The 15,148-nt window shown below is 42.7% G+C and overlaps 1 protein-coding gene across 10 annotated transcripts in view; it reads left to right on the top strand.

Annotated features, from left to right (window-relative positions):
- The window catches only part of PDE4DIP (phosphodiesterase 4D interacting protein), a 205,742-nt gene that overhangs the window by 62,058 nt on the left and 128,536 nt on the right, over positions 1 to 15,148 (top strand). For all 10 annotated transcript variants that reach the window (XM_078072541.1, XM_078072540.1, XM_078072545.1 and 7 more), the window contains exon 4: positions 11,203 to 11,313. In XM_078072541.1, the coding sequence (XP_077928667.1) occupies positions 11,203 to 11,313 (111 nt within the window). The remainder of the gene's footprint in view (positions 1 to 11,202; positions 11,314 to 15,148) is intronic.

Raw genomic sequence — 15,148 nt, 5'->3', positions numbered from 1 at the left:
CCCTGAATCCTAGAAGCTCAGCAAATAATCTGTCTGGGTTGAACCAGTTGTGAACAAAACACCAAGGCCTGCTGGTGTTGGTTGGGCCAAATGGATGGAGAAGCGAGTCTGGAGCCCAGGAGTCCTTGGGATCTCCCAGTGTCAATGCATTTCAACTGTCCTTTCTGCCATGGAGCTCATTTCAGTGTCTCTGACAGCACTATTTCTGGCTGGCCCATTTATTTTTGGTGTCCAGGGGAGTTGTTACTCATTTTATTTTGGTTTTATGTAGTTCACAGTGCTCTGATGTGATGGTGACCATGACACCTTGTTATTCTAGGGTTGGGGGTGGTGTGGGTGTGTATCTATGGTGGGGAAGACAGCAGGAACATCATCTGAATCCCTGTCCTTTATCCACATGATGCTCTTGCCAAAGATAGGGTTTATTTATCAACCTGATGTAGTAACTCTGTTGTTAGCTCTCTTGCCATCCGGTCAGTTATATCAAGAAAAGGCTGTTTAGATAATGGGTCTCAGTATGCTTCTGAGTTTTAGGGGAGAAAATGGAATGATATTATTAATATTTTAGCATTTAAAAGACTTCGCAAACTTCAGGAATTAGGTTGAAATTTTAGAAACAGAGTTTGAGAAGAAAGATTTGTTTTTTGTGGAACCCAAAAGGAAAAAGAAAAAAAGCCAGGTCTTTGTAGCATTTGCAGTCTGCTCTCTGAGGCAGGCATCAATAGTTAACTTCTGGTAGACTGGGGAGAAACCCCGTGTGGAAATGAAAGTGAAAGCTGATGAGTGGAAAACTACTTTGATTGACTTTGATTGGCATTTTCCTTGTTAAAATGGTGTGCAAAAGTTATGCATGTTCTTCAGGATAGCCTAAAGAGTATGTTTTTCCTGTGTCAAAATACAGAGTGGATTATATGTTTTCTGTTTTATCTAAGGGTTATAACAAAACTTTAACTTGATAAGACATGGGAACCCATGAGTTTTTGATAGTGAGTGCTAGAGAGGATACTTCCTCAAGCCTTCATGTTAGGGCCCCGTAATCTAAGAAGGATTAATATACATAACACTTAGAAATGATCAGTTCTAAACCATTTGCTTTTAACTGAGTTGAAGTGAATTGAACTTTGAATCTCGATCATTAAAAATCCTTTGTATGGCGCCTGGGTAGCTCAGTTGGTTAAGTGTCTGCCATCGAGACTCTCGGAGAATCTGAGCTCCTTGCTCAGCGGGGAGTCTGCCCCTCTGCCCCTCCTCCCACTCGTGCTCTCTCTCTCTCTCTCAAATAAATAAATAAAAAATCTTAAAAAAAAATCCTCTGTAAAAGGCAAAGGACTGAGCAATTTACCTCTCTCAGCTTGGGTTTCTTTCTTCTTCTTTTTTAAGTAATAGCTTTATTGAAATTTAATTTGCACTCAATGAAATTCACCCTTTTAAAGTGTACAATTCCATGATTTTAGTATATTCACTGAGTTGAGCAACAATTACCATTACCTAGTTAAACAACATTTTCATCTCCCCCAACAAAAAACCTCATACCTATTAGCAGTCACTCCCCATTCCCTCTCTCTCCAACCCCTGGAAACCATTCATCCACTCTCTGTCTCTGTGTATTTGCCTTTCTCAAACATTTCATATAAAGAATCATACAACATGTGACTTTTTGTGTCTGGCTTCTTTCACATTAGTATAATGTTTTCAAAGTTCATCCATGTTGTACGAGGTATCACTATTTCATTCCTTTTTATGGCTGAAAAATATTCCCTTGTATGGTTATGCTCAACTTTGTATCCATTCATCAGCTGATGGAGATTTGAGATGTTTCTATTTTTTTGGCTCTTACTAATAATGCTTTTATTAACATTCATATGCAAGACTTTGTGTGGACACACGCTTTCAATTTTCTGATGTATATAATGAGGAGTAGAATTGCTGGGTCATATGGTAACTCTGTTTAACCTTTTGAGGTTCATCTTGAAAATGGGGAAAACTATGTTTTATATAGGTTCAGGTGGTCAGATCCTCCAGGGTCACGAGGAAGATTATTTACAGTGAGAGATACTTTTTAAAAAAATGCAGGGATGTGAGGTAGAAGTGGAAGTACTTTATCAGTCACAGGGACTCTCAAATTCACAGGGGTCATCTAATGTCATGATTAAGGCCCTGGTCAGTATACAATAGGGGTCAGACTGTTGGAGGCGTTAGTCTGTGCTTCTCTACTTTCTCAACGAGCAAGGCAGCTAACTAACTTCTTGATGTTTCACTGTCCTGGATAGTAATGGAGATAACAGTATCTAATCTGCTTACTTCTTCACAAGATAAAATGAAATAATATACATGGAAGTCCTTTGTACATTGTTAGATTCTATGCAGGTGATTGTCATTGTGAAGACAGCATAATTATATCCAATTAATTTTGTAATTCAGTCTAAGTCATTCAAAACAGCCAGGAATTAAACTTTTGTATTTCTTCAGCTTAGATTTTATCAGAAAAACATAGGAATGCCCAGGCACATAGATGTCTTTCAAATAAAATATTTATATGTGAAAAAACCCATCCTTCTCCTTCTCCCTGCCCCATCTCTTCCTGTCTACCCCTATCCTCCAACCCAAAACAAGTTAGGCTTCTGGATTGGATTCCACTGGATGTTATAAAACAGGAAATAGTCTCCAATTATTTGTATGCCCCTCCCATAGTGCTGTTTTGGAAAATATGACAATTAGAAAAGTTATAGGTTAAATCATCTATTGGGGATCATCCTTGGGTCCCAGTCATCGTTGCTGCTTTTGTCTTGGAAATATGATGCCCTTCATGCTCATTACTCTCCTCCCCACCTTCCTGTGAAGGCAGCCAGAGCTCTGTCAGAACAGGTCGACTCCCACCACCTTTTACGGCTCTACTATCAGAGAGCTAGTGGCATGTTCTGAGATTTCTTCAAAAAGTTATAGCTTTCTCACTAGTGCTACCTTTGGTAGTATTGTTTCTGTGAGAAAATATGCTTCATACATGGGATTTCAGGATAAGTAAGGATCCTTAAAGTCCTCTAGAGCTCACTCTTAGCCAATGTGTGAAGACTTTTAACAAAATCCCTGACAAGTGGTCCTTTAGTTTCAGTTGTGTCCTTCTTGTGACAGGAAGTATACTGTCCCTCATAATGTAAGTGGTCAGTAAGTATTTGATGAATGAATGTATGGATGGAGTGTGGCAATGAGTTCATTACATCCAACTCTACTAGAGAATTTATCCTCCCGTCTAATTCAGAGCTGCCTCCCTGTACTTCCTAGTTTCATTCTCTTTGAAATAGTTTTTAAAAATTATGACCTATTTCACAAACAACACGAACATACAAAGGACAATAAAATACTTGTCCATGTACCTAATATCTAAAATTTTTTTTTAAGATTCATTTACTTATTTTAGACAGAGAAAGGGAGACCTTGAGTGGGGGAAGGGGCAGAGAGAGTGGGGGAAGGTGCAGACTCCCCACTGAGCGCAGAGCCCCATCTCACCACCCATGAGATCATGACCTGAGTCGAAACCAAAAGTTGGAAGCTTAACTGACTGAGCCATCCAGGTGCGCCCCCCCCATATCTAAATTTTAACAAACACTATTTTCGCTCTATTTGTCTCAGATTAAAAAACAAATATAATTGCAACCCTCTTAGCAGCCTACCCAGATCCCAGTCTCCTGGCTTAATTACTATTAAGTATCTTTCCCAAAGTTACACGATTAGGAAATAGCAGAGCTGGGATTTGAACCTAGATCTCTTTAGTTCAAAAGCTATTGCTCTTTCCATAACATCATGCTATCCCACCTGGATAAATATGCATAATAGTGATAATATTTAGTGCCTATTTATAAATGGATAAAGTGTCCAGGATTACTGAAAACACTACTCCTGCTCCTCTGTTTACTGTATTAAGTTACTTAAGAATAATTTTATTTTCATGAAATGTAGATATGAATTATCATAGATATCGAGTTAACAGAGTTTAAGTTGCAGAAGTATTATATTTGAAAAGAAGGTCAATGAAGATAATTAATCATTTTTGGTGGAGTGGACCTTTATTTTTAGGAGAGAGATTGGTGAGACATTAATATGTTTTCAACCATTTCCATTATGAGAGCAATCTGGGGGGTCTGAGTATGATTAAGCAAATGTGAAGCTGAGTTTTTTTTTAAAGGCCGACCTGCCAGTTGGTTATGTTAAAGGGGCATGACTTACAACAACTGGCTTGTAATCCTCCTACTATTGTTAGCATTGATTGAGTCCTTATCAAAGTCTTATTTCCAGTGTGAACTAACACATTAAGAAGCGATGGGAAGAAGAGATTAAAAAAAGAACAGGGGGAGAGCCATTAATGTTTGAAAAAAGTATTTTGAGAGAAGAGTAAAGATTTTCAATGTTCTATGTAACAAAGGGAGAACAAAGACAGACGTGCTGTCGCTTGCTCAAGAACCTGCAGTGTCTCTTTATTTTCCCAGCAATGCAGAGTTTATAAAAACATACAGACCTGGGACCTGCCCGCAAGAGGCTGGATAGAGTAGGTCTAGCGTGCAGCCCAGGTATGTGCACTGCTGTTTGTTAAAGCTACAAGAGGCGAACAAGTAAAACAAAACAGAAACAACAAACCAACCAACCAGTCTTCCTAGTAAGCAGCTCCTGGCCCTCCTCCGTTGCCCTTTTCTTCACTGGTGCAAATCGAGAGCCAGGATCTGCCTGGAGGAACAAATTCAGGCTCCTCACCCTGACTTAAACGGCGGTGCCTGGATGTGTCAGTCGGTAAGGGTCCTGGGATCGAGCCCCGCATGAAGCCCCACGTCGGGCCCCACATCAGGCTCCCTGCTTGGTGGGGAGCCTACTTCTCCTCCCTCCGCCTGCTGCTCCCCCTGCTTGTGCTCTCTCTGTCAAATAAATATATAAAATCTTAAAAAAAAAAAGATCTTTCAAAAATGGTTGTGTACCTCCCATCCTCTGTCTCCCCATTATGTGACATTATGGGCTCTTTGTTTTAGTCTAGTTGGCCCTCTGCACTTTTGCTTCTGTTCTACCTGCCTGGATTGCCCTGTGTTCTCCCCGGAGCCTAGCCAAACCTGATTCATCCTTTCAGGAGAGCTAAAACGCCAGTTCTCTGTGGAACCTTCTCTGATAGTCTCTCTTTCCTATTTTCTATAGTTTTACTATTTGTACAGTTCATATTGTCCTTTGGTAGTAATGTGTCATTCCCCATTTGCTCAGAACTCTTGTTCAAAGTTCAGATTCTGTCTTGTATGTTGAAGTTAGTTTGTTAGAAAAGTTTATTTTAATTACAAAAATAACATTTTAGGGGTACCTGGGTGGCTGAGGCAGTTAAGTGTCTGCCTTCAGCTCAGGTCATGATCTCAGGGTCCTGGGAATGGAGCCCTTGAGTCAGGCTCCCGGCTCAGCGGGGAGCCTGCTTCTCCCTCTGCCTCTGCCTTCCGCTCTGCCTACTTGTGCTCTCTCTCTATCTCTGTTAGATAAATAAACAAATAAATCTTTTTAAAAAAATAACATTTTATAAGGAAGGATGCCTTTAGATAAATTCCTTATCCTGAAACACCTGTGTAATCTTGTATACAGATTGAGTTCCATTAGAATTAAATCCAGAGGGAACCCTGGGGGGCTCAGTAGGTTAAGCATCTGGTTTCAGCTCAGGTCATGATCTCAGGATGGTGAGAGTGAGCCCGGGTTGCGGGGGTGGGGAGGGTGGGGGGTGGAGGGGGCGCCCTCTCTCTCTCTCACTCAAATAAATAAATAAAATCTTTAAAAAAGAAAAAGAATTAAATCCAGAGAGGTCAAAGTCAGTGGATTAATTATTCATCAATTCTTTTTTTAAAGATTTTATTTATTTATTTTAGAGAGGGAGAGAGCACAAGCAGAGGGAGGGAGAAGGGCAAGCATACTCCACACTGAGCGCAAAGCTCAATCCCACATCTCTGAGATCAGGACCTGAGCCAAAATCAAGAGTCGGACACAACCAACTGAGCCACCCAGGTGCCCTTATTCATCATTTCTTTTGTTCAACAAATATTTATTGAGCACCTATTGTATCCCAAGCTCCATTCTTGGTACTAGTGATATAGCAGTGAACAAAATAGGAAAAAATCCTGCCTTTCTTATGGGGTTCACATGCTAGTGGGCAGAGACAGATAAGAAACAAAATAAACAAGGAAATATAATATTTTAAATAATGAAAGTGTATGGATTAAAAAAAACAATGAAGGGATTACTGGGGTGAGGTCTAGGGAGAGTTACACTTTTAAATAAGGTGGTCTCTTCCTTGAGGAAGTGACTTCTGATCAAAGACCTAATGAAGGTGAGGAAGAGAATCTGCAGATATCTAGAGAAGGAGCATACCATACAGAAGGATCAACAAGCCCCAAGACCCTGAGGAGGGAAGGAGCTGGCTGTTTTTGAGAAGGAGCAAAGGGAGGGGTGCCTGGGTGGCTCAGTCGTTAAGCATCTGCCTTCCGCTCAGGTCATGATCCCGGGGTCCTGGGATCGAGCCCCACATCGGGCTCCCTGCTCAGCGGGAAGCCTGCTTCTCCCTCTCCCACTCCCCCTGCTTGTGTTCCCTCTCTTGCTATGTCTCTCTCTGTGTCAAATAAATAAAATCTTTAAAAAAAAAAAAAGAGAAGGAGCAAAGGGAAACATATGGCTGGAGCAAAGTGTGTGGGGAGAGAGTAGTAGGAAAAATGGAAAAGACAGGCTGAGGAGCTGGGTTCTAGATTAGGGCCTTGGGCCTTAATGGGCTAATGAAATGACTTAGCATTTCACTCTAAACTTGATGGAAAACCAGTGGGGGTTTCCAGCAGAGGAGTAATCTGCCCTATTTTAAAGGGTCCCTGTGGCTTCCGTGCTAAGAATACACTATAGGGGAGCAAGGGTGGGAGCAGGGAGACCAGTTTATCGGGGCTAGTCCAGTAATTTAGGGGAGCATTCAGTCATAGCATCTTGGGCCAGAGTGGCCAAGATACCAGTGCAGTGGTAGTAGATGGATTCTCTCTTTATAGAAAGTAGAAATAAGGGGCGCCTGGGTAGCTCAGTTGGTTAAGTGACTGCCTTCAGCTCAGGTCATGATCCTAGAGTCCCAGGATCGAATCCCGCATTGGGTTCCCTGCTCAGTGGGCAGTCTGCTTCTCCCTCTGACCCTCCCCCCTCTCATGTGCTCTCTCTCTCTCTTTCTGTCTCAAATAAATAAATAAATAAAATCTTTTTAAAAAAAGAAGAAAATAGAAATAATAAGATTTACAGACAGATGAGATGATGTGTATGAGAAAGAAGAGACAAGAATAACTCAGAAGATTTTGGCCCAAACAACTGCAAATACTGAGTTGTTATCAATTGAAATGGGATCCACTGGGGAAGGAACATGTGTGCTGGGAAAACTCAGGAGTTCAGTTTCAGATGCCACAAGTATGACAGGTCTATATTCAAGCGGACATTTCTACTAGGAAGTTAGATACATATTGGAGTTCAAGAAAAAGGGCTAGATAGGCATATAAACTTAGAAATTTTCCTACAGTAACCATCCTAGCAAATGTAATCTCTTTGGAGCTATTAAAACAGACTTTTCTATATTACTGGAAAATTGTGAGAATAATATAAGCAAGCTAGCCCCTATCTAACAAGTCAGATCAGCAAAAAGTGAAATATATATGGAATACTTACCTACTCATTGATTCCACAAATATTTAGGGATCGCTTCCTCCATACTATGCAGTGAGTGTGCCAAGACACCAAATACGCCTTGTCAGCCCTCAGAACACTCCAGTGTGGGGGAGGTGATTGTAAGCTGGCTGTGACTCCACAGGGCGATGCATGTCACTGGGGAGGGCTTCCTGGCTGTTGTGGGAGCTGAAGGAGGAGAGAAAGATGTGTGAGTCATTGACCCTTTCCTTGGGCAGTTCGCAGACTAGTTGGAGAGACATAAACACAGGAAAAGTTAAATAGCTCTAAGAGGTGTAAATAACCCCTCCAGACAACAGATAAGCAATGTCATGAGGCACCCAATGAACGATGAACACTTGCTGAATGTTGATATTTGCCTGAGGAGTTCAAAAGAGGGAGACATCTTTCTGGGCTGGGGTAGCAGAGAAGGCTCTGTTTGGGTGGGATTGGAACTAGGACTTGAAAAAAGAGGGGGTGTTTCTTGAGGGGATGTGATAGCGTTTTCCTTTATTCTGAGAGTGATGAGATGCCTGTGAAGGGTTTTAAGTAAGGGAGATGTCAGGGTAAGATTTGAGTTTTGAAAACGTTACTCTGCCTATAATATGGAGGACAGATGGCTGGAGCGAAGTCTGGCAGACATGACAGACTGTCGCAAAAGTCTTTGCTATGAGGTTTGCCTTGAGAATGGAACATTCAAGTTGAGCTATCTAGCAAAAAGCTGGGTATGTCAGGTTAGCTCTTGGCGGAGAGGGCTCAGGTGAAGGTTTGGGGGTTGTTTGGGAGGCCACAGTGATAGCCCTAAAAGTGGATAAAATCTCGAGGGAGAAAGTACAGAGAGAAAAACATCAGAAGGGGGAAGAACTAACCATTGTTTAAGCACTTACCTTAAGGAGCTGGCAAGAAAACCCAGAAAAAGGGCCAGAGAGATAGAAAAGCAAGGTATCACTGGGCATAAGACGAATCAGGCATTTATGTACAGAAAGAAATATCTAGGTTGGGTAAGAATCCCTGCATTCATATGCAATTTTACTTTCCATGAACTTTTATTAAGCTATCTTTTGTGATAAAAGAATCTAAGTAGACATTGAAATCATGATTAAACACTAATCTGGAATCTGGCAGCCTGGTTCCCCTTGTGCAAAATGGTAGTAGGTAGATAATAAGTAGATAACAAGTAGGTTATTTCCTCTAGGAGCTTAGACCAGAAAAGGGCCTTAAAAATCACCTACTTTCCAACCACTTCATTTTATAAATGAGGACACTTAGGCCTCTGGAGAAATGCATTTCCAAGGTCATACAGCTATTTAGTAACAAATACAAGCTATTTTCAGACCAGAAAAGGATCTTCTGAGTTTTTATTTAGACTTTCCTCTTCCTCGCTCTCTCTAAGCCTAAACGACACTCTTTAATTCCAAGAGCACAGGTTTAATGAAAAGAGCTAAATGAATTTTAAATGTGTACATTTTTTTAGAAACAAGGAATATTTTGTCTTAAGTTACAGTTGATGGTAAGAAATGTGTTGCCCACGTACAATCCAAATCTATTTGAGAGAATGCTCAGTTCTAGTTATGACCTCCTAAGGCCACTTTATTCACTCAAACTTCTTCTGTCTTTCAAAGGGCAGTGCAAGTCTTAGTGAAGCTTTTTTCTCATCTTTCCAGGAAGAATGAATCACTCTTTCTCCTGGGTTCCCATACAGGCAGTGTTTTTCGAACTTCAGTGTGAAACGTCTTAGTGGGTCATGAAATCAATTCAGTGGGTCACTCCCAGGAAGAAAAATAGAATGGAAAAACACCAGAGTCCATCACACATAGTGATGGTAACATTACTTTGTGAAACTTTTATTTCAGTTATGTCTGTGTGTGTGTGTGTGTGTGTGTGTGTGTGTGTGTGTACCAGACTGCTGTATAAAATGTAAAAAGTTTGAGTAACACAAGCTTGGAGGATTCTAGCGGAAAACACATCCCTATGTGTGTATAGCCACCCAGCTCTTTGAGAGTTGGGACTATCTTCATCTTTGTGTCTGTCATGCCCAACATACTACCCGGTGGATACACAGGAGATGTTGGTTAGAATTATTATGAAGAATTAAGATAGAAGATTGAAGAACAGGTAGGTTAGGGAAGAAGTGAGTACTTGATTTAAGTAAAGGTCTAGTTTCCTTTTACTTTAGATGTTAATATTAATGTTTTTTCAACCTGGTATTACTGGAACTAAGAACCTGTGTTTCATATCTGTGTTGTGGGATGGTCTCCTAGTCACCTTCAGTGTTCCTTGTGATGTGGTATAAATAATACTTCCTGCTAATGTTGCAGCTGTCATTCAAGGATCTTAAATTGCTTTGCGAGCAGGATCTGGTGATGAGTGCCTGGCTCCACTTGGCAGGTGCCAGAGTTAAGAACCAGTGACTGGCTGAAATCTCTGGGCTCCAGACTGACGCCTCCTCTCCTCCCCCCTCCCCCTCAGCCCTCTCTTTCCCTCATCCCTTGGAGGAAGGAGCCTTTGACCCTGCCTCTTTGTGAGCTTGTCTAGCTGGTAATAGCTCGCAAAGATTTCCACGGAACTAGATTTACTCTTTCTTTGGGGGTGGCTCTGGTGTGTATGGGGGTGGGAGGCACATGGTGGTAAAGACTATTTATTTAACTGCTTCTGGACTTGAAAAGTCCAGGGAGCAAAACTGGGAAGGAACTGATTAGAGGTGAGTTCTGGATCATCAAAGGAAATTGGAGAGCCCTCCTGTTAATAGGTCTTTAAGATCTGCACCTGACAGAAAGGGGGTATTTGACATGTGCTCTTTCCTATAGCAACCTATTTCTTGCTCCTGGCCACACTCCTTTGGTTTGTTTTTTGTTTGTTTGCTTTTTTTTTTTTTTTTTTTAAGTGAACTCTATCCCCAGCCTGGGGCTGGAACTCAGGATCCTGAGACCAAGAGTGGCAAGCTCTACCGACTGAGCCAGCCAGGCGCCCCCTCCCCTTTGGGTTTTATTGTGCAAATTGGCCACCAGAGACTTAAGTGCCCACTCACACATACAGCCCTTCATTTTCTTCTCTTTTGTGCAAGCCCACCAGCACCTTGAAGTATTCCCGTTCCCCATTTCCTGGAAGCTTCTGGGGGGCCAGTTCTCTCTCTTTTCCAAGAAACTGTTAACTGCCTACAGTTGGGCCTGCGAGGCTTGGGGAGGGTGACAGCCCGGTCCCGGCTTGGAGTCGGGTTACACCACTTGTGTCTGAGTTCACGCAGCATGTTCCTCTGTCAGGAATTCCGCAAATATCTCCCAGAGGTAAAAAAGGAAAGCGCGCTGCGCTCCAGCACCCAGAGCAGTGAGCCCAGTCCCAGGTCCCCGAGAGAGCGCCAGCCACCGGGGTCATGTCGCTATAGCCTCAGCAGCGTCCCAGCGGCTCGCTTCATGCCACGGTGCAGCCGCACTATGTTCCTAGGGTGAGGGGGCGACTGGGCATGCTGCTCCCCATGGGTTGCCCACCATGTCTAATGGATATCGCACTCTGTCCCAGCATCTCAATGACCTGAAGAAGGAGAACTTCAGCCTCAAGCTGCGCATCTACTTCCTGGAGGAGCGCATGCAGCAGAAGTATGAGGCCAGCCGGGATGACATCTACAAGCGGGTGAGTGCAGGAGCCATGCGCTCCAGCCCCGAGCAGGGGGCTCGTGGCCCACCCACCGATATCCAGGCTCTTCCTACCTCCGGCGGTGCTAACTAGGGAGGGAGGCGGGTTCCACGCCAGGTCTGGCCACCTGAATGCGGGGGTGACCTTGGATCAGCTCATTTCACCTCTTTTGTGCCTGTTTTGTACTTTCCTTGTGTGTAAAGAGACCGAGCTGGATTAAGTCCGAGTTTGCTCAGCCGTGGAACTGTTCAGAACAGTCACCTTTGGGAGCTGGTTTACAATGTCGATTCCCTGCCTTACCCGCGGGGATTCTGATTTAGTAATGAAAGGGAAGGGGGTCTTAAAATTTGCATTTTTTTTAGTTTATTTATTTTTTTAGTAATTTCTACACCCAACATGGGGCTGGAACTCAGGACCCCAGGAGGCGCTTGCTCTTATGACTCAGTCAGCCAACGCGCTCGCTGGACATTTGCATTTTTTAAAAGCTGCCAAGGTGACTCTGAAGCAGGTTGTTTGCAGGGCATATATTCAGCTAGAGAAGGACCCCTTCTAGCTCTGGCTCAGTGGTGGCAGAGAATGAGCCGATGGAGCAAGGAGCAGGGGCTGAGCGCGGTTCAGTTCCCTGAGAAGTTCGTGTTTGTCCTTGAAGATGATAATGCAGATAATATTTAAAGACCGAATCTTAGGCGTTTTCAGGCTTAGGACTAGTTCACCTAAGAATGAAGAAAAGGGTGCTGATGGCCTCAGGGGTGGGAGGGGGCGGGCGCTTCTCTGAGAGGGAGGCCGGTCTGGGTTGCTGGGTGAGTGATTGGGGTGGGGAAGGAAGAGAGAGGGGGTTGACTGAGGGGAGGGTGAGATGAGACAGCACCTTGGTTGGTAAGAGGGCTCAAGGCTTTTGGATGAAGCTTCCTAACTGGTTACCACAATGTTGGCTTCCTCAGCCTTCTTAGTGTCTGGACAAGCTCTAAAGTGGCCCGAGTGACCTGGAGCTGGTCGCCTCTGATTTTTTCTGAGCTTCTAAATCTCCAGCTGTTTACACCAGAAGACTATACAAATATTATCATTGTCTATGTGTGTCCTGTCCTGTCGAGAAGAAGGTTGGGAAGCCTTTGCAGGCTGCCAGAGAATATGTTGGATCAGAGGAATAACCGGTGTCTTTGAAACCCAGTTATTTGGTAAATTCAACTAATGTGGGCAGCTACATCTGGCGGATTTAGCCCTGTTTTCTGTCTTTCTTGGCTTTCCATGTTTTAACCTGAATCTTCCTGAAATTGGTCCAGACTGACCTTCAATCTCTTACGTGGCTATAGAGTGAACATGCCTGAATGGAGTTGCCAGGGCTCAAGGTCAAGGAAGATATTATCAAGTGGCGATTGGTAATGCAGAGAGATGGAGAGGCGGGGAGGGTGAATGGCAGTCTGCCTCGGGGTAGAAATAGTGAATAAATTTGTGCCTTGTGCAGAGGGAGGAGCATTTTTCATTAGCTGTCTCCAAAGCAAGGCAGAAGGAAGGGGCAGTGTCTTGGATTATTTAAGGGAAAGGATTTTTTTTTTTTTTTAGCTTGAATCAACTGACTGCTTGAATCATTTGGTCTCACCCTCTGCTCAGCACTGGCTGATAAGACTGTCCTCAGGGAACATTTTGGGTGGGGTGTGGGGGGGCACCGTTAACACTCCTAGAGAAATGTGATTAAGAAGATTCTTTAAAAAATAAAAAAAGATTCTAGAGGGGCAGAGTGGGGAGAGTCGGCAAAGGACATTGTCATATGCCGAGGTTGCTAACCCTTTTATTAGCCCAGTATTGCCACTAAGCCCTATCTCTTCCTGGCCTTAAGTCCAGAGTCATCAGGCACCCACTGGCATCCTATGATTTAAGGAATCGCAAACTACTGTGTCCCCTCCTTTCCCTTCTTACCAAATCTTTGTTCAATCCATCTGTCATATTACTCATCCCATTTGGCTGTGATTATTTGGGAAGCACTGAAAGTTTAAAATGTTCTTCTTATTTGGGAAGCAAAACACATAAAGCCATTATCAATCATTAATATCATGGTTGAAATTAGTTTATCACACTATGCAGTGATGAGGGCTTGATAGAAACAAGGGCAGTTCCATTTTGATGGAAGGACAAGGCATCAGAAAACCACCCCAGCCGGGGAGCCCTGGACAACCAGGGGACCTAGGCAAGTTACTTAACCTTTCTGAGTCAATGTCAGCCCCTGTAGAATTGGCATGAAGAATACTGCACAACTCCATAGGCACTGAAGATTATTTGTTGAGAGTGTGAATAAATAGCAGCCACAAAGATGAAAGGAGAAGACTTTGATCCCAGCACTTTGTAAACTTCATAGCTTCCTATGTATATGAGGGGGTAGTAGTTATACGTTTACCAGTAGTAATAGTTACTGTGAGATTTTAAAATGAGAAAGAGGCTCTTTTAATCTCACTTGCAGGCATTCCCATGAATATGCCTTACGTTCCACAAGGTTAGGACAATGAATGAGTAGCAGTGTGGGTGAAGAGACACCCAGGATGACATGCAGTGCATCACATTGTAAGTCAGGTGGTTCAGATGGGAATTTAGAGCCCTGTTCTGTGACCAAACTTAGCTTGATTTTTCTTTAGCGTTGGAAGGACGCTTCTTTAAATATAGTAAAAACCATTAAATCACACCCAGCTGAGTCAGAATCCACACTAACTTGGGTGCTTTATGCATGATTCTTTTAAATAAAACCAATGTTTGTGAAACATACGTAAGTCTCTTGTGAATAGTAATTAATTTATCATTTTATGTATTTTTGCTACAGCAGATTTTTGTTAAGATATTTGCACTAAAGAATGAAATATTACTGTCTTAGAGACAATCAAACATTTCGCCATGACTGCAGGCAAGGGAAATGTAGGAAACTTTAGGAGAAAAGGACTGGAGAGAGGGTTCAGTTTTTCTCCCACCAAGTGGCAAGTCCTCAGTTAGGTAGTTGAGTGAGGGAGAGACTAAAATAGATATAGTCCTTAGTTGTAATGGCAGCTATAAGGATGTTTAATTGTATGAGAAGGTGTAAGAGTTAGAGAATTACGTAAAAACCTAGAAGAATCAACTTCAAAGCAAGTAAATTAAAGGAGTTAAGGGTTTCTCTCTTTAGAGCTGTTCAGAGAATTTAGAAATAATCTTAAAACTCATGCTAGCTATGGATTAATAAAATAGTATTAAATTACACATAAAAATTGGTTCTGTGAGACTGGAGGCGTTTCTGTTGAGTGTTTATCCTTTGAACTTCAACTTTTGTAAGCAATTTAAAAAGAAACAAGACAGGAAGAGGCTGCTTACCATCAGCGCAAGTAAACTGGGGCATATTCAGGTACCACTGCCCCCTGTTGGTAGCAAATATTAATTGTAGGTTCAGCTTTTGTGGGAAGACCGTTTTGAAGGTCTGAAGCAGGGAAGGGAGAAACCGCTGTCATACATATAGCTCCTGATTCTGGAACAAAGTTAAGTAACAAGATGCTGTAAGTGGTCCACAGCTGAGTATGGCCCACTCCTAGGGAGACTGGCTTGTGCGCATTTCTGGACTGCAGCTGCTCTGGTAAATAATTTCTGGGTGGCAACTTGGCTGACTTCCTGGTTGTTGTTGATTATCTAATCCTGCATCTTCTCATGATCGCTGAGTGCGCTGCCACTGGAAATATGCCCAACCCTGGAATTTATGAAATCCACTGCTGTGTGGTAAACATCCAGTCCCCAAAGAGCACACAAAACCACTATCAACTGTGTTTTGCCCCATGATGACTACTTACTTGTTAAACTTGTGTGAATTTAGTATTACCCAAGGTTG

The sequence above is a fragment of the Halichoerus grypus genome, chromosome 5 (genome assembly GCF_964656455.1).
Source record: "Halichoerus grypus chromosome 5, mHalGry1.hap1.1, whole genome shotgun sequence".
Lineage (NCBI taxonomy): Eukaryota > Metazoa > Chordata > Mammalia > Carnivora > Phocidae > Halichoerus > Halichoerus grypus.
This window is presented reverse-complemented; position numbering and strand designations above follow the sequence as displayed.